Here is a 15,821-nt window from a genome sequence, read left to right on the forward strand (position 1 = left end):
CCCTCTCTGTAATCTAAAGACTGTAAATCGATCCTGGTGATTTAAAACTGATAACAGTAGTGACTTTAACCTGATGTACTTCTGGTAAAAGGTGTTTTAAGTCTTATGGCTGCAAAAGGGAAGCTTAAAGGATTATTTAGTGTTGTAATCTTTGGGGTTTGTATTTGAATTAATGGTTGCTAAGATGTTCACTGTATGTTTTAAAAAGGTTAACTTGAGTTCATAGAATAAACATTGTTTTGCTTTAAAAAATACTTTTCCATTTTTGCTGTATCACACCTGTAGAGTGGGCCATGTGCTGCCCATACCACAATCTATTAAAAGTTGTGGGTCAGGTCAATTCCATGATACACTTTGGAGTTCTCTAAACCCTGGCCCATAACACCATGAGCTGTGCCTTTTCACACAAATCTGTGGTGTGGCACAGAATCAAGTGCCTTGTAGAAGTCCACATCAGCAGCATTTCCCTCAACACTCCCTCTCTGTTACCTCTTCAAAAAAACACAAGGTTAGTTAAACACAATTTTCTCTTTCACAAATATTTACCTGATCAACCCTCATTTTCCTTGTGATTATGAATTATATCCAAATAATTGTTTCCAGTAGCTTCTCCACCAAAGTTAAAATCTCTGTAATAAATATTTAATAATTATTTTAGTCTTTGTGTTCAAGGTTCATCAGCAGACTTCTGGGAATTTGTTCAGTAACTTTCATAGAATCCTTGCAGTGCTGCAGTGCAGAAGGAGGCCATTTGGCCCATCGAGGCTTCACTCACTCTTCGAAAGAGCATCCTGTCTAGGTCTACTCCCCCGCCCTATTCCTGCAACCCCACCCTAAGATGTAATTTAGCATGGCCAATCCACCTAACCTGCACATCTTCGGACTGTGGGAGGAAACCGGAGCACCCGGAGAAAACCCACGCAGACACGGGGAGAAAGTGCAAACTCCACATCAACAGCCACCAGAGATTGGAATCGAACCCAGGTCCCTGGCACTGTCAGGCAGCAGTGCTACCCACTGTACCACCATGCCACCCCTAACTTTCCTCTATGGTTTCTAAAAAAAGTTAGGATCTATCAAGCCAGGTTTATTTGGGATCCGACTGGGAAGGCTGTGTAGTTGTCACTGGACTAGTAATCCAGAGACCCAGAATACTGCCCTGGGGTCACAGATTCAAATCTCACCACAGCAATAAAAATGAATTCAAAACAAAAAAATCTGGCGATGACCATGAAACCATGGTCGATTATTGTAACAAAGGCCGTCTGGTTCACTAACGTACGTCGGGGAAGGAATTCTGCCATCCTTACTTGGTCTGCCCTCCATGATATTCCAGACCCATAACAATGTGGTTGACCCTTAACTGCCCCTTCAAGGGCAATTAGGGTTGGGCAATAAATTCTGGCACAGCCTGCAAAGCACACTTCCCATGAATTAATTTTTTTAAAGTATCTGCGGGGATCGTAACAGTATGAAAACTGAGAACATCACAAAGCCATAGACATAGAACACAAGACATCGGACGTCAGACACCAACTTTGTGAATATATTTATAATTTTAATAAAATAAAAGCATCATCGTTCAGACAGTACATTTTATCATACAACAAGCAAAAAAATGTTTTACCTGTTTTCTGCTTCAATTTTAGGTTTTCATAATTACTGTCAAGTGTCGTTATAAGTGCTTTAGTTGCTATTATTGAGAAGTTATAAAATAAGATTGCACATTAGCCAATACCCTGATGTTACTCCAATGCACTTAATTAAAATCACCTCACATCGCTCCCAACTCTTCTGACAGATCTGTATCTGGCAGTACAGCATGTCACCCTAAATGTTTGAACTTGGGAGTTCAAAGTGCTCTGTCCAGACACCACCCAAACCTGGATGGAGGAAAAATTATAACACTTGACATTTTTCACAGTTCAGGTGGATATAGGTTGAAAATGTCACATTGCCACCAAATGCGCCCGACAGGAAATCCTAATGGAGTTCAAAACGACAAATAATAGACAGTGTATAAATATGGAGGGTCAAACAACGCAGGATGTGTTAAAGATTGTGTGATATTTCTCAATGAAAGTGCTAATCTGGTCAAAATACACTTTGTGGATATCAAACAGTGCAATTTGAACCCAGGACATTTCTACTTAGAACCAGCCCTTGAGTGCAACATTCGCCTCAGTCTCTAAGCATCAACCTCCCGTCGACAATCTTTAATATGCATTAGCTTTTGTCTGGCAGCATTTATATTTACAACAAAATAAAATTGGCTAAAATAAAAAACAAAAAAGTTCAAAAACTCGATAGCCACCCAGGACCAGGATATGGTTAAAAAGCTCCAGCCTCTGTTTTAAGAATCACGACAAAAGTTTATTGCTGTTTGAGACACTTCCCAAAACATGCATTGATGCTTCATACCAGAACACTCACATGACCCAAGCAATATACCGCAAAGCAGTTATTACTTCACTATGTACAGCAGTTTGATATTTCCGGTGAAAGAATCCAGTCCTCATATTTATGACATGGGTAAATGTCGCTTCAGCACTTCCTTGGACGATGTGGCTATAAAGTCTGGGAAAATGACTTCAAATTCCACGATTAGGTCGCCTCGACGATCCGGGTTTTTTGGGAATGGCAATCCTTTGCCACTTATTCTCTTCCTTGCTCCTGGTTTGACCACGTCCTGGGTTGTTAATGGGATTGACCTGCCTTCCATGGATGGTACATGAATAGCACAACCGCATAAAGCCTGCAATGAAGAAGGATAAATATAATCAGTTGAAAGAACACTGAAGGGTCTCTGACATTCTCTTTGCTTGGTAACTTAGTTATTTTTCAGAGATGCTTGTGCTGCTGGACAATGATCAGAAACACAAAGTCCGGGGCAGCATGGTGGCCTAGTGGTTAGCACAACCGCCTCACGGCGCTGAGGTCCCAGGTTCGATCCCGGCTCTGGGTCACTGTCCGTGTGGAGTTTGCACATTCTCCCCGTGTCTGCGTGGGTTTCGCCCCCACAACCCAAAAATGTGCAGAGTAGGTGTATTGGCCATGCTAAATTGCCCCTTAATTGGAAAAAATAATTGGGTAATCTAAATTTATAAAAAAAAAAGAAACACAAAGTCCTGGCCCATTCACTGCGACCCCCTCGCCCACCTGTCCAATCACTCCTTTTTTAAATAAATTTAGAGTACCCAATTCAGTTTTGTCAATTAAGGGGCAATTTAGCGCGGCCAATCCACCTACCCTGCACATCTTTGGGTTGTGGGGGTGAAACCCATGCCAACACGGGGAGAATGTGCAAACTCCACATGAACAGTGACCCAGAGCCGGGATCGAACCTGGGACCTCGGCGCCGTGAAGCAGCAGGGCTAACCCACTGCGCCACCGTGCTGCCCCCAATCACTGCTAACCTTTAACTTTACTGTAGTGCAGGGCAGCACGGTGGCACAGTGGGTTAGCCCTACTGCCTCACGGCGCTGAGCTCCCAGGTTCGATCCCGGCTCTGGGTCACTGTCCGTCTGAAGTTTGCACGGGTTTCGCCCCCACAACCCAAAGATGTGCAGGGTAGTTGGATTGGCCACGCTAAATTGCCCCCTTAATTGGAAAAAATGAATTGGGTACTCTAAATTTATTTTAAAAGACTGTTTCACTTGTGCTAATTGAGCATGTTGGCCTAAATGCTGGGTACATCTGCTGCTTAAAGGACAGCAACTCCAACACTTCAGCACTCCCTCGCTACTGCACAGGAAAGGGCTTTGGCTCAGCCTTCAAGGGGGGTGTGGGGGGCAGAATATCAGCACTGAGAAAAATTGCAAAAAAAGGAAACAAAGGTAGCATAATTGAAACAGATACTTAGTTACTCCGAGGCACCCCGTCAGTTTCAGAATGCACATCTTGATATGGTTCAATACTGCAGCCTACAACATGATAATAATCGCTTATTGTCACAAGTAGGCTTCAATGAAGTTACTGTGAAATGCCCCTAGTCGCCACATTCCGGCGCCTGTTCAGGGAGGCCAGTACGGGAATTGAACCCGCGCTGCTGTCGTGTACTGCATTACAAGCCAGCTATTTAACCACTGTGCTAAAAATTGCTAAAAGTGTGATTTTGACAATATCGCTTAGCAGAAGCAATTTGAATTAACATTGCACTTTTAACCTGGAAGAATCTCAATCTTCCAGATGCTGGAAAGGAGCAAAATCAGACCAAAAAATGGATGATATTCGGAGTGAAATGAAGTGAAAATGGCTTATTGTCACAAATAGGCTTCAAATGAAATTACTGTGAAAAGCCCCTAGTTGCCACATTCCGGCACCTGTTCGAGGAGGCTGGTACGGGAATTGAACCCGTGCTGCTGGCCTTGTTCTGCTTTACAAGCCAGCTGTTTAGCCCACTGTGCTAAACCAGCCCCTGGCGGATCATTTAAAAAAATATCCCAGCGTTGACTTTAAATGATTCGAGAGCAGGGACTCTTCCACTCGCTGAATATTTGAATCTTTAAAAAAAAAAAAAATTTAGAGTATTGGATTCTTTTTTTCCCCCCACTTAAAGGGTAATTTAGCGTGGCCAATTTACCAGCTTGCACATCTTTTTGGGTTTGTGGGGGTGAGATCCACGCAGACACGGAGGGAATCAAATATTCATCCAAGAGTCTAAACAATGGAATATATCCTGCCATTCAACCGCATAAGGCATCAGTGCTAAGCCTGGTCCTGTCTCGCCAAAGTTGCACCTGCACACCACTTGCCTGGATGAGTGCAGTTCCAACAGCACTGAAGAAGCTCGACAGCACCCAGGACAAAGCAGCCCTCTTGATTGGCATTGCTTCCACAAACATTCACTCCTTCCACCACTGACGCACAGGAGCAGCAGTGGACAACCATCTACAAGATTACCTGCAGAACCTCACCAAGGCTCCTGAGACAGAACCTTTCAAAACCACGACTGCGACAATCCAGCAGACAAACAGCAGTAAATTGGGGATGTCAACACCTGGAAATTCCTCTCCAACCACACACCATCCTGACTTGGAAATATATCGGTGTTCCTTCACTGTCACGGAGTCAAAATCCTGGAGCTCCCTCCCTCACAGCACCCTGGGTGTACCTGCACTGCATGAACTACAGCGGTTCAAGAAGGCAGCTCACCACCACCTTCTCAAGGGCAATTCAAGGGGATTTCCACAGTAACTTCATTGCAGTGTTAATGTAAGCCCACTGGTGACAATAATAAAGATTATTATTAATTCAGGATGGGCCAATAAAGGCTGGCCTAGCCAGCGAAGCCCACGTCCCTTAAATGTGTTTGTACCACATCCAAGGAAAAGTCATTTTAAGAAAGTATTCACAGCATGTGGCATTGTTGTGCATTTACTGCCCATCCCTAAAATTGTAAACACACCGCACTCTGCAACTGTCAGGTACAGCTGCAAACAAACAAAAATTAGGTTATTCGCCCCATCATGTCTGTCCCACCTCTGTGTAAGAGCTATCCAATTACTCTCGCTTCACCTGCTCTTTCACCCTTAGCCCGAACATTTGTTTTTTTTCCCCCCTTGCAAGTATTTGACCAATTTAGTTTTGAAAACCAACCCTGCAGGCAGTGCATTCCAGATCAGAACAGCTCGCTGTGTAAAGTTAATTCTTGCCTCCATTCTGCTTCTTTTTCCAATTACGTTAAAAAATAAATAAATCTTTGTTTTGGACGCTCCTCCCAGTGGAACAGTTGCACCCTATTTATCTGAACCCTCTCCCAGGTCTGGATATTCTTCCTAAAGTGTGGTCCCCAGGATTGGACACAATGATCCCATTGAGGCTCAATTCATCATATAAAGATATTTTGGATAACTTCCTGCTTTTACATCTTCTTATCCATTTCTGCTCATTATCCTCAGACTCTTACCCCCTCATGGGGATACCCACGTGCCTGCTCTCTGAATGGGTCACCATACTTCCCAAATATTTTTTTACTGTGACCTCCACGACCTTCCAGCCTACAGCCAAATCTCTTCGAAAAGGAACATTTTTCTGTGCACCGTTTATGGTAAAATTGCAAGCTTTAAAAAAAAAATTACAATCTTACTGCAGCTGCCATATAAATCATAGGATTTACACTGCAGAAGGAGGCCACTCGGTCCATCGAATCTGCACCGGCCCTGGAAAGAGCACCCCACCTAGGCCCACCCTATCCCCGTAACTCAATCCAACCATATTGGACACTAACGGCAATTTATCATGGCCCATCCACCTAACCTGCACATCTTTTGGACTGTGGGAGGAAACTGGAGCACCCGGAGGAAACCCACGCAGACACGGCGAGAACGTGCAGACTCCACACAGACAGTGACCCAAGCCGGGAATTGAACCTAGGACCCTGGCGCTGTGAAGCAACAGTGTGCTGCCCCATATAGATGAGGTTCCGCCCCAGCTTAGACATCAAATTTCATGGCAACACATTACATTCTTCATGGCCCAACCAACCATAAAGAAAAGTCTGCATAACGGTGCATTGAGCAGGGTGTTTCTGGGTGCCTCTGGCACTGAGAAAGAGCCCGCTATTCAGCGGCACTTTGCCGTTTTGTTTGGCCCCGGCGAGGAACTCACCTTCGTGGTCACTCTTTAAGTCTTTAAGACTACTCACGGATCGGGAAGCCATTTAAAAAAAATAAATTTAGAGTACACAATTCATTTTTTTTCCAATCACGGGGCCAATCCACCTGCCCTGCACATCTTTTTGGGTTGTGGGGGCGAAACCCATGCAAACACTGGGAGAATGTGCAAACTCCCCACAGACAGTGACCCAGAGCCGGGATCGAACCTGGGACCTCGGCGCCGTGAGGCAGCAGTGCTAACCCACTGCACCGCCGCGCTGCCCTTGGGGGCGTCATCTTTAAAGGCAATCCCAATCTCTCAACCCCCTTTATGCACCATGGCCTCAGGACCCCCGCTACTTCACCCAAACTACTTCTTCTGGGGTCCTTGAGCCCCCTCCTTACCCAGTTCTTATGGGCAAGGCTCCCTCCCCTGCAGCCCGAACCCTGGCACAGACTACCTGGCACCTGACAGGTTGGCTGTGCAAAGATGCCAGGGGAAGTGCCAGGGTGCCACCCTGACCTGTACCCAACCACCCGGGGGCCTCAACATCCCAGCAAGACTCCCCGAGGTGCCATCATGACTCGTTCATGACTTTGTGAACCAGTACCAACCGGATCCGAACGATGTCCCTGGTCTTGCACTCAGAGCCTGCGCAGACCAGCTGGCAGAGGTGTTCATGGACATCTTCAACCTGCCCCTAATCGCCTTCCGAGGTCCGCACCTGCTTCAAGAAGACCACCATCATATCGGTGCCAAAGAAGAACCAGTCAATGTGCCTCAATGACTTCCGTCCGGTGGCCCTGACATCAATCATTATGAAGTGCTTTGAGAGGTTTGTCATGAAGCACATCACCTCCATACTCCCAGAATGCCTTGATCCACTGCCATTCGCATATTGCCGGAATCCTTCCACAGCAGACGCCGTTTCCCTGGCCCTACACTCATCCCTGGAGCATCTCGACAACTAGGTAACCTACATGAGACTCCTATTTATTGACTATAGCTCTGCCTTCAACACCATAATCCCAGCCAAGTTCATATCAATGCTCCAAAACCTAGCACTTGGCCCCTCACTCTGCAACTGGATCCTTGACTTTCTGACCCACAGATGACAATCAGTAAGAATAAACAACAACACCTCCTCCACAATAGTCCTCAATACCGGGGCCCCGCAAGGCTGCGTACTTATCCCCCTACTCTACTCCCTGTGCACACACGACTGTATGGCAAAATTTGGCTCCAACTCCATCTACACGTTTGCTGATGATACGACCATAGTCAGCCGGATCTCGAACAACGACGAGTCCGAATACACGAGGGAGATTTAGAACCTAGTGCAGTGGTGCAACGACAACAATCTCTCCCTCAATGCCAGCAAAACTAAAGAGCTGGTCATTGACTTCAGGAAGCAAAGTACTGTACACACCCCTGTCAGTATTAACAGCGACGAGGTGGAGATGGTTAGCAGCTTCAAATTCCCAGGTGTGCACATCATCAACAATCTGTCCTGGTCCACCCACGTCGACACTACCACCAAGAAAGCACAACGGTGCCTATACCTCCTCAGGAAACTAAAGTAATTTGGCATATCCACACTGCAGCACAGTGGTTACTACTATTGCTTCACAGCGCCAGGGTCCCAGGTTCGCTTCCCGGCTTGGGTCACTGGGTGGAGTCTGCACATTCTCCACGTGTCTGCGTGGGTTTCCTCCGGGTGCTCCAGTTTCCTCCCACAAGTCCCGAATGACGTGGTTGTTAGGTGAATTGGACATTCTGAATTCTCCCTCTGTACTCGAACAGGTGCCCGAGTGTGGCGACTTGGGGCTTTTCACAGTAACTTCATTGCAGTGTTAATGTAAGCCTACTTGTGACAATAATAAAGATTATAAAGACTCTTGCCAACTTTTACAGATGCACCATAGAAAGCATCCTATCTGGCTGCATCACAGCCTGGTATGGCAACTGCTCGGCCCAAGACAGGAAGAAACTTCAGAGAGTCGTGAACACCACCCAGTCCATCACACAAACCCGTCTCCCATCCATTGATTCCACCTACACTTCCCACTGCCTTGGGAAAGCGGGCAGCATAATCAAAGACCCCTCCCACCCGGCTTTAGCACACGGCTAAATCGCTGGCTTTGAAAGTAGACCAAGGCAGGCCAGCAGCACGGTTCAATTCCTGTACCAGCCTCCCCGAACAGGCGCCGGAATGTGTCGACTAGGGGCTTTTCACAGTAACTTCATTTGAAGCCTACTTGTGACAATAAGCGATTTTCATTTTCATTTCATTTCATCCGACTTCTTCCATCGGACAGGCGATGCAGGAGTCTGAGAACATGCATGAACAGATTCAAAAACAGCTTCGTCCCCGCTGTTACCAGATGACCCTCCTATGGACTGACCGGATTAATACTACATTCCTGTATGCTTCACCGATGCCGTGTCTATGAATTTACATTGTGTACCTTGTGTTGCCCCATTACGTATTTTCTTTTCATGCACCAAATGATCTGTTTCAGCTGCACGCAGAAAATGCACTGTACCTCGGTACACGTGACAATAAACAAATCCAAATTCAAATCATGCTCCCTCGGGCATTGACCATTATAAACTTGTAATTCCGATTGCTGATTTTGTACCATTTTGTTATTTGGGTGAATACAGTCTGATGCTGACTTCTAATATTTTTCGTTCTTATTTTGAATGTTTCCCATATTTCACAATGTATATTCACAACATGAGAAAGCTTGGAAGGAGTAAAGTTAATTCAGTCCACCAAGCCAATTCCTTCCAGAACAGGCATTACATGTGGACATCCGAATTCGGAGCAAGAGCAGGCCATTCGGCCCCTCGAGCCTGCTCCGCCATTCTAAGATCATGGCTGATCTGATCTGCAGCCGCAACGCCACTATCCTGCCTACCCCCGATACACTTCCTTTTCACTCCCTTGACAGTCAACAATCTATCTACCTCTACCTTAAAAATATTCACTGATCCCACCTCTACTGCTCTCTGGTCAAGAATGTTCCACAGTCTCTCGACCCCGAGAGAGAAAACATGTTATTGTTAATCATGAATGAGCTTTCTTCCCCATATGTCTTACAATTGAATGAACTTTCTAAATCAGAAAAATCACATGAAGTATTTTGATTCCAGACCAGACCCCAACAGTGGCTAGGATACTAGACCAAAGCACCAATATTTTAGTTTATTTGTAAGATTGCGTAAAAAGTGCTTCATTCGGGAGTGATTGCATGTCCCGGGTCACTGTCCGTGCGGAGTTTGCATATCCTCCCTGTGTCTGCGTGGGTCTCACCCCCACAACACAAAGATGTGCAGGGTAGGTGGATTGGCCACGCTAAATTGCCCCTTAATTGGAAAAAAATAATTTGGTACTCCAAATTAAATTTTTGAAAAAGGCCTTAAACACTGCTACTCAATTTCCCATTAAACAACAAGAATGAAACATGGATGCTCTCAATCTATCTTACTATCAGAGAATTGGGCACTCAGCGTCAGGCTGATCAGAATTCAACACCTTTCCAAAGGTTCGCCACAAAAACTAACTCTCTAAAGCTTTTCAAAATGTCTCTCTGCTTTCCTCGGCTCCACCCAGCAATGACCTCATCTCACCAAACTGAAAAAAAAACTATCTCTGCAGGCTGCAAAGTACATTAACTTCCCAGGGGCTTTCACGGTCAAACCACTGCATTAGCCCAGACTGAACAACACATTCCTTTGTCAATTTCACCTGCTGGCTGCTACAAGCACCCAGTCCCAGTAAAAACAGAATTATTTAAAAACATGACCACTGCAGTCAAACGTACTCTAACCCCAGTTTTAACACTTCCCACCCTTAAATTGCCCAATACTTCAAATTCAATATTCCTAAAATCTTCCAGTCGTCACAGTAGCAATCCTAAATTTCCAGCAGACAAACAAGTTCTTGGGCAGGTATTTCCGCCCTGCAGCGGGATCGGAATGGGAGATTTGGCTGAGCGGCAAATTCCCTGTCTTCGCTAGTAGCGGGGGCTGGCTCACAACGGCAAATCCTGGCCCTATCTCAACACAGAATTGTAAAATTACTTCTCATCCCCTTTCCTAACTCCAAGTATCATCACGCCTTGACGACAATCCCAGCTAATTCAGCACAATTTGCAAAATCAACCTCACGATATTCTGGTTTGGATGACTCACTTATACACTTGGATACATGAGCTGTCAGAGGAGAGATATAAAAGCAGGTCTGTTCTGAGAAGGGTTATGGTTACTGCTATGTAGTAACAGAAAACGTTTCTAAAAATAAAATCAGCTTGCATTATTTATAGCTTCCTATAAACTGACTGTATTAATGATGCTGAACAACACCGAGTGGATTTTTCACATCGAGGCCTTTGACGTAGCTAGAGATTGATGTGACAATTATAATTTAAGGTACTGAGTATATTCGCCTGCGTTACCTCCACGTGCTCCGGTTTCCTCCCACAAGTCCCGAAAGACGGGCTTTTGGGTGAATTGGACATTCTGAATTCTCCCTCGGTGTATTCAAACAGGCGCCGGAGTGTGGCGACTAGGGGCTTTTCACAGTAATTTCATTGCAGTGTTAATGTAAGCCTACTTGTGACACTAATAAAGATTATTCATTGGGAATTTTGGACAAATGGCCTGCTGAATGCCGGTGTGTTCTCCAGCTGGTTAGGGAGGGGTAGTGGGCTCTTGTGGGTGGTCATAATGGTAATGAGAGTTGGCCAACTCTCAGCATTCTCCAACTCTCACCAGTTTGGCCTTGGAACTGGTGGTGGCAACAAACACAGCATTCGAGTCTTTACCATGGTAAAAACATAAGTGAGGAGAGCGGCACATGGCACAGTGGTTAGCATTGCTGCCTACGGCACTAAGGACCCGGGTTCGATCCCGGCCCCAGGTCACTGTCCGTGTGGAGTTTGCACATTGTAGTGAATGTTCTCCCCGTGTTTGCATGGATTTCACCCCCACACCCAAAGGTGTGCAGGTTAGGCGGATTGGCCACGCTAAATTGCCCCTTAATTGGAAAAATAAAATAACTGGGTACTCTAAATTGATTTTTTAAAAACATAGTGAGTTGCTTCACAGCAGCAATCAGATTAAATGTGACATGGGACCACATGAAGGGATTTTTTTTTATAAATTTAGAGTACCCAATTCATTTTTTTCCAATTAAGGCTTCATCAAAGTGGCAGGTTTTAAGGGGGGGGGGGGGGGGGCATGGGGAGGGACAGAAGAGGTGGAGGGGCTTGAAGTACAGAACGTAGGGCCAAGGCAGCAGATGGCGATGGAAATTGGGGATTCAAAAGATGTCAGAATTGGAGGAGTGTGGCTCCGCACTGCTGCCTCACGACACCAAGATCCCAAGTTCGAACCCGGCTCTGGGTCACTGTCCGTGTGGAGTTTGCACATTCTCCCCGTGTTTGTGTGGTTTTCGCCCCCACAACCCAAAGATGTGCAGAGGAAGTGGATTGGCCAGGCTAATCGGAAAAAATGAATCGGGTACTCCAAATTTAAATTTTAAAAAATAATTGGGAGGAGTGTGGTGGTCTTGCGGACGGGAGAGGGAGGGAAATCATTGTGGAGACGGTGGAAGTAATTTCTTATTTTAACTGTAGCTTATCCAACAGACATGTAAAGTAAAAGGAAACAAGCACATATTTGACAAAACAAACACCTCTGGGAGTAAAGGTACCTCTCTTAAGCTGACACGGGCATGGTAGACAATATTTGATCCGTCCCTCTTAAAGTGGGAATGAGGCTTGTCCTTCAGCACAAAAACCACATCAGCTGGAATAGTGTTGGGCGTTTCGTCCCCTTCTTTGGGGAAAGTGATTTTGGTCCCTTCTTTCCAGCCCTTTTTAATTTCAATGGTAAGTATCTTGTCCTCTGTCCTGACGGTCCTACCATCAGGATTCAGCCGCTTCCTGGAGATCTTCATCCTCTTGGTGGAGCCGTTGTAGACCTCCTCCAGGGACACTCGGAGGTCGTGGATGATGGGGGGGTCTTGCCTGCGCCGCATCTGCCCCATCATCCCTCCTCCGTGCCTTTCCCTGGGGAAGCCGTTCATGCTGAAGCCTCCAAACTGGGCAAAGGGGTCAGAGTCCACGTCCATGCCCTCTTCCTGATGGCCGTTTGCCATCCTCCTTCCAAAGAACATCTCAAAGGGGTTGGCACCCCCAAAGAATGTTGCAAAGGTGGCATGGGGGTCTCCATGGAAAGTGTAGCGGAATGTTCCTCCTTGCTCATCCGGACCGCCAGCTCCGCCTTTGAGCCCTGTCAAAGGAAAAGAAAGGATGTTTACTAGCAGCTGTTCCTTTATAGACTGCAAAGGCCTTGTTCTGTCAAGCAATGACACATTTATAATACAGAATTTCCCACATCCTGGACAGCCAGCCCTTGCCAACAAGAGGAATTCAACGCGAGGGGTCAGTCTGAAACTTTCCAAACTGTGATACGAACATATGAATTTAGAGCAGGAGTACGCCATTCGGCCAATCGAGCCTGCTCCGCCATTTAATAAGATCATGGCTGATCTGATTGCGGCCTGAAGGCCACTTTCCTCATTACCACCCAATATCCTTTGGCTTCCTTGTCAGATCAAGAATCTATCTACATCCATCTGTGTTAAAAACATTCAGTGAGCCAGTTTCCCTCACTCTCTGGGAAAGAGAATTCAACAGACTAACAACCTCGAGAGAGAGAGAGAGAGAGAGAGAGAGAAAAACATAATTCTCCTCAGATCAATCTTAAAATGGGAGACCACTTATTTACAAATTGTGTCCCCTAGTTCTTTAAAAAAAAAAATGAGTGTGCCCAATTAATTGTTGCCAATTAAGGGGCAATTTAGCATGGCCAATCCATCTAACCTGCACATATTTGGGATGTGGGGGTGAAACTCACGCAGACACAGGGAGAATGTGTAAACTCCACACGGACAGTGACCCAGGGCCGGGATTCAAACTCAGGTCCTCAGCACCACAGTCCCAGTGCTAACCAATGCGCCATATGCCGCCCTCTGTATCCCCTAGTTCTACTCTCTCCCTCTCAACATCCAACAGGACCTTTGCTCCAGAAAGGCATCCAGTGATGTGAAACAACTGTGGTATCCCTACAGAGCACAAGGAGGCCATTCAGCCCATCAAGTCTGACCAACCCTCTGAAAGAGCACCGTACCTCGGCCCACTCGCCCGTCCTATTCCCGCGTCTCCACCTAACCTGCACATCTCGGAACATGTAGATGCCAGGTATTTCTAATACACCTAATATAGGTAATCTTTGGACACGAAGGGGCAATTTAGCTCAGTCAATCCACCTAACCTGCACATCTTTGGACTGTGGGAGGAAACCGGAGCACCCGGAGGAAACCCACGCAGACACGGGGAGCGCATGCAAACTCCACACAGACAGTCACCCGAGGTCGGAATTGAACCTGGCTCACTGAAGTGGGGTTGCAGTACAGAAAAGCCACAGTCTCACTTCAATGGTGGGACAGATACACAGGAATTGATAGGGAACAGAGGGAGGAGAAAAAAAATTGCAGTGATTACGGGGAATGAGCAGCGGGATTGGGGCCCCCAGGATTGCTGTCTGAAAGGGCCTGAGCATATTTGAGGAGATAGATGGCCTCCTTCAGTGCTGTTCTTTTCTACGATTGTGAGAAATGGAGTTGAGGGGAAAAATACAATGATCTAAACTGAATGGTGGAGCAGATTTCCCATGTTCCACAAAACACAGGCGGCCCTTGAACACCCATTTAGTTAAAAGAAGCAATCCATTTAAAGTGTGGTGCATTCATTAAACACACATACATATACATATCCAGGTGTATGAATAGATCCATCGTCATAGGGGCTGTTTAACATCTCACTTGCTGACATTTGCCACAAGTTGAGGGAACAAAATAACCGAAAGACCCGAGTTGTGGGTTATCCTGAGAGACATATGAAAGAATGGCAGCTTTGGGATAAGGATCATCAAAGCACTGGCAACAAAAATAAAGCCTTTTGCAAGCTCACTCATTAAATGCAAACAGGGAGTTATTCCAGTCACCTCCACTGACTGAACCAAATGGATTGACAGTTTGTGAAGGAAATTAGAAATGTGACAGGGACTGCTAATGCTAATCCCTCAGAGACCCTCTCCACCTTCACTCTGGCCTCTCACACACTAGCACTTCGCCACTTTTTATTAACAGCACAAATTAATGTTGCCCCCCCCCCCCCCCGGTGACTGACCTTCTTCCCCAAACTGGTCGTAGATCTCCCTCTTCTTGGGGTCGCTCAGCACCTCGTAGGCTTCGGCCACCTCCTTGAACTTCTCCTCGGCGCTGGCCGATTTGTTCTTGTCCGGGTGCCATTTCAGGGCTTGCTTCCGATAAGCCTTCTTGATCGCTTCCTCCGAAGCTCCCTTCTGCAAGCCCAGGATGCTGTAATAATCCTTCCCCATGCCGCGGTGGAGAGCTGCTGAAGAAGCACTGCTGCCCGGCCGAGAGCTGTGCTGGACTGGAGTGAGCTGGACTGGACTGAGCTGGGCTGGACTGAGCTGGGCTGGACTAAGCTGGACTGGAGTGAGCTGGACTGGAGTGAGCTGGGCTGGACTTTACTGGACAGGACTGAGCTGGGCTGGACTTTACTGGACTGGACTGAGCTGGGCTGGATTCTACTGGACTGGATTGAGCTGGGCTGGATTCTACTGGACTGGACTGAGCTGGACTGGACTGAGCTGGGCTCAACTGGACTGGACTGAGCTGGACTGGAGTGAGCTGGACTCAACTGGACTGGGCTGGACTCTACTGGACTGGACTGAGCTGGGCTGGACTCTACTGGACTGGACTGAGCTGGGCTGGGCTCAACTGGACTGGACTGAGCTGGACTGGACTGGACTGAGCTGGACTGGACTGAGCTGGGCTGGATTCTACTGGACTGGGCTCAACTGGACTGGACTGAGCTGGACTGGACTGAGCTGGGCTGGATTCTACTGGACTGGACTGAGCTGGGCTGGATTCTACTGGACTAGACTGAGCTGGACTGGAGTGAGCTGGACTCAACTGGACAGGACTGGACTGGAGTGAGCTGGACTCAACTGGACTGGGCTGGACTAGACTCTACTGGACTGGACTCAGCTGGGCTGGATTCAATTGAACTAGGCTGGACTGGAGTGGACTGCGCTGGGCTGGACTCTACTGGGCTGGGCTG

The 15,821-nt window shown here is 46.8% G+C and overlaps 1 protein-coding gene across 1 annotated transcript; it reads right to left on the minus strand.

Moving 5' to 3' along the window:
* Positions 1-1,541: 1,541 nt before the first annotated feature.
* dnajb4 (DnaJ heat shock protein family (Hsp40) member B4) lies at positions 1,542-15,483 on the minus strand. The gene is made up of 3 exons (XM_038793735.1): positions 14,862-15,483; positions 12,320-12,900; positions 1,542-2,755 (listed from the first exon to the last, which is right to left on the minus strand). The coding sequence occupies exons 1-3, from the start codon at positions 15,070-15,072 to the stop codon at positions 2,522-2,524; spliced, it is 1,026 nt and encodes a 341-aa protein (XP_038649663.1). The 5' UTR covers positions 15,073-15,483; the 3' UTR covers positions 1,542-2,521.
* Positions 15,484-15,821: the final 338 nt, after the last annotated feature.

The sequence above is a fragment of the Scyliorhinus canicula genome, chromosome 4 (assembly GCF_902713615.1).
Source record: "Scyliorhinus canicula chromosome 4, sScyCan1.1, whole genome shotgun sequence".
Classification (NCBI taxonomy): domain Eukaryota; kingdom Metazoa; phylum Chordata; class Chondrichthyes; order Carcharhiniformes; family Scyliorhinidae; genus Scyliorhinus; species Scyliorhinus canicula.

Coding starts and splice junctions, on each gene's coding strand:
- dnajb4 (XM_038793735.1), bottom strand. CDS start 15,072: ATGGGGAAGGATTATTACAGCATCCTGGGCTTGCAGAAGGGAGCTTCG. Junction 12,901..14,861: donor CGACCAGTTTGGGGAAGAAG/GTCAGTCACCGG, acceptor TTCCTTTGACAG/GGCTCAAAGGCGGAGCTGGC. Junction 2,756..12,319: donor CCCGTGTCAGCTTAAGAGAG/GTACCTTTACTC, acceptor TCTTCATTGCAG/GCTTTATGCGGTTGTGCTAT.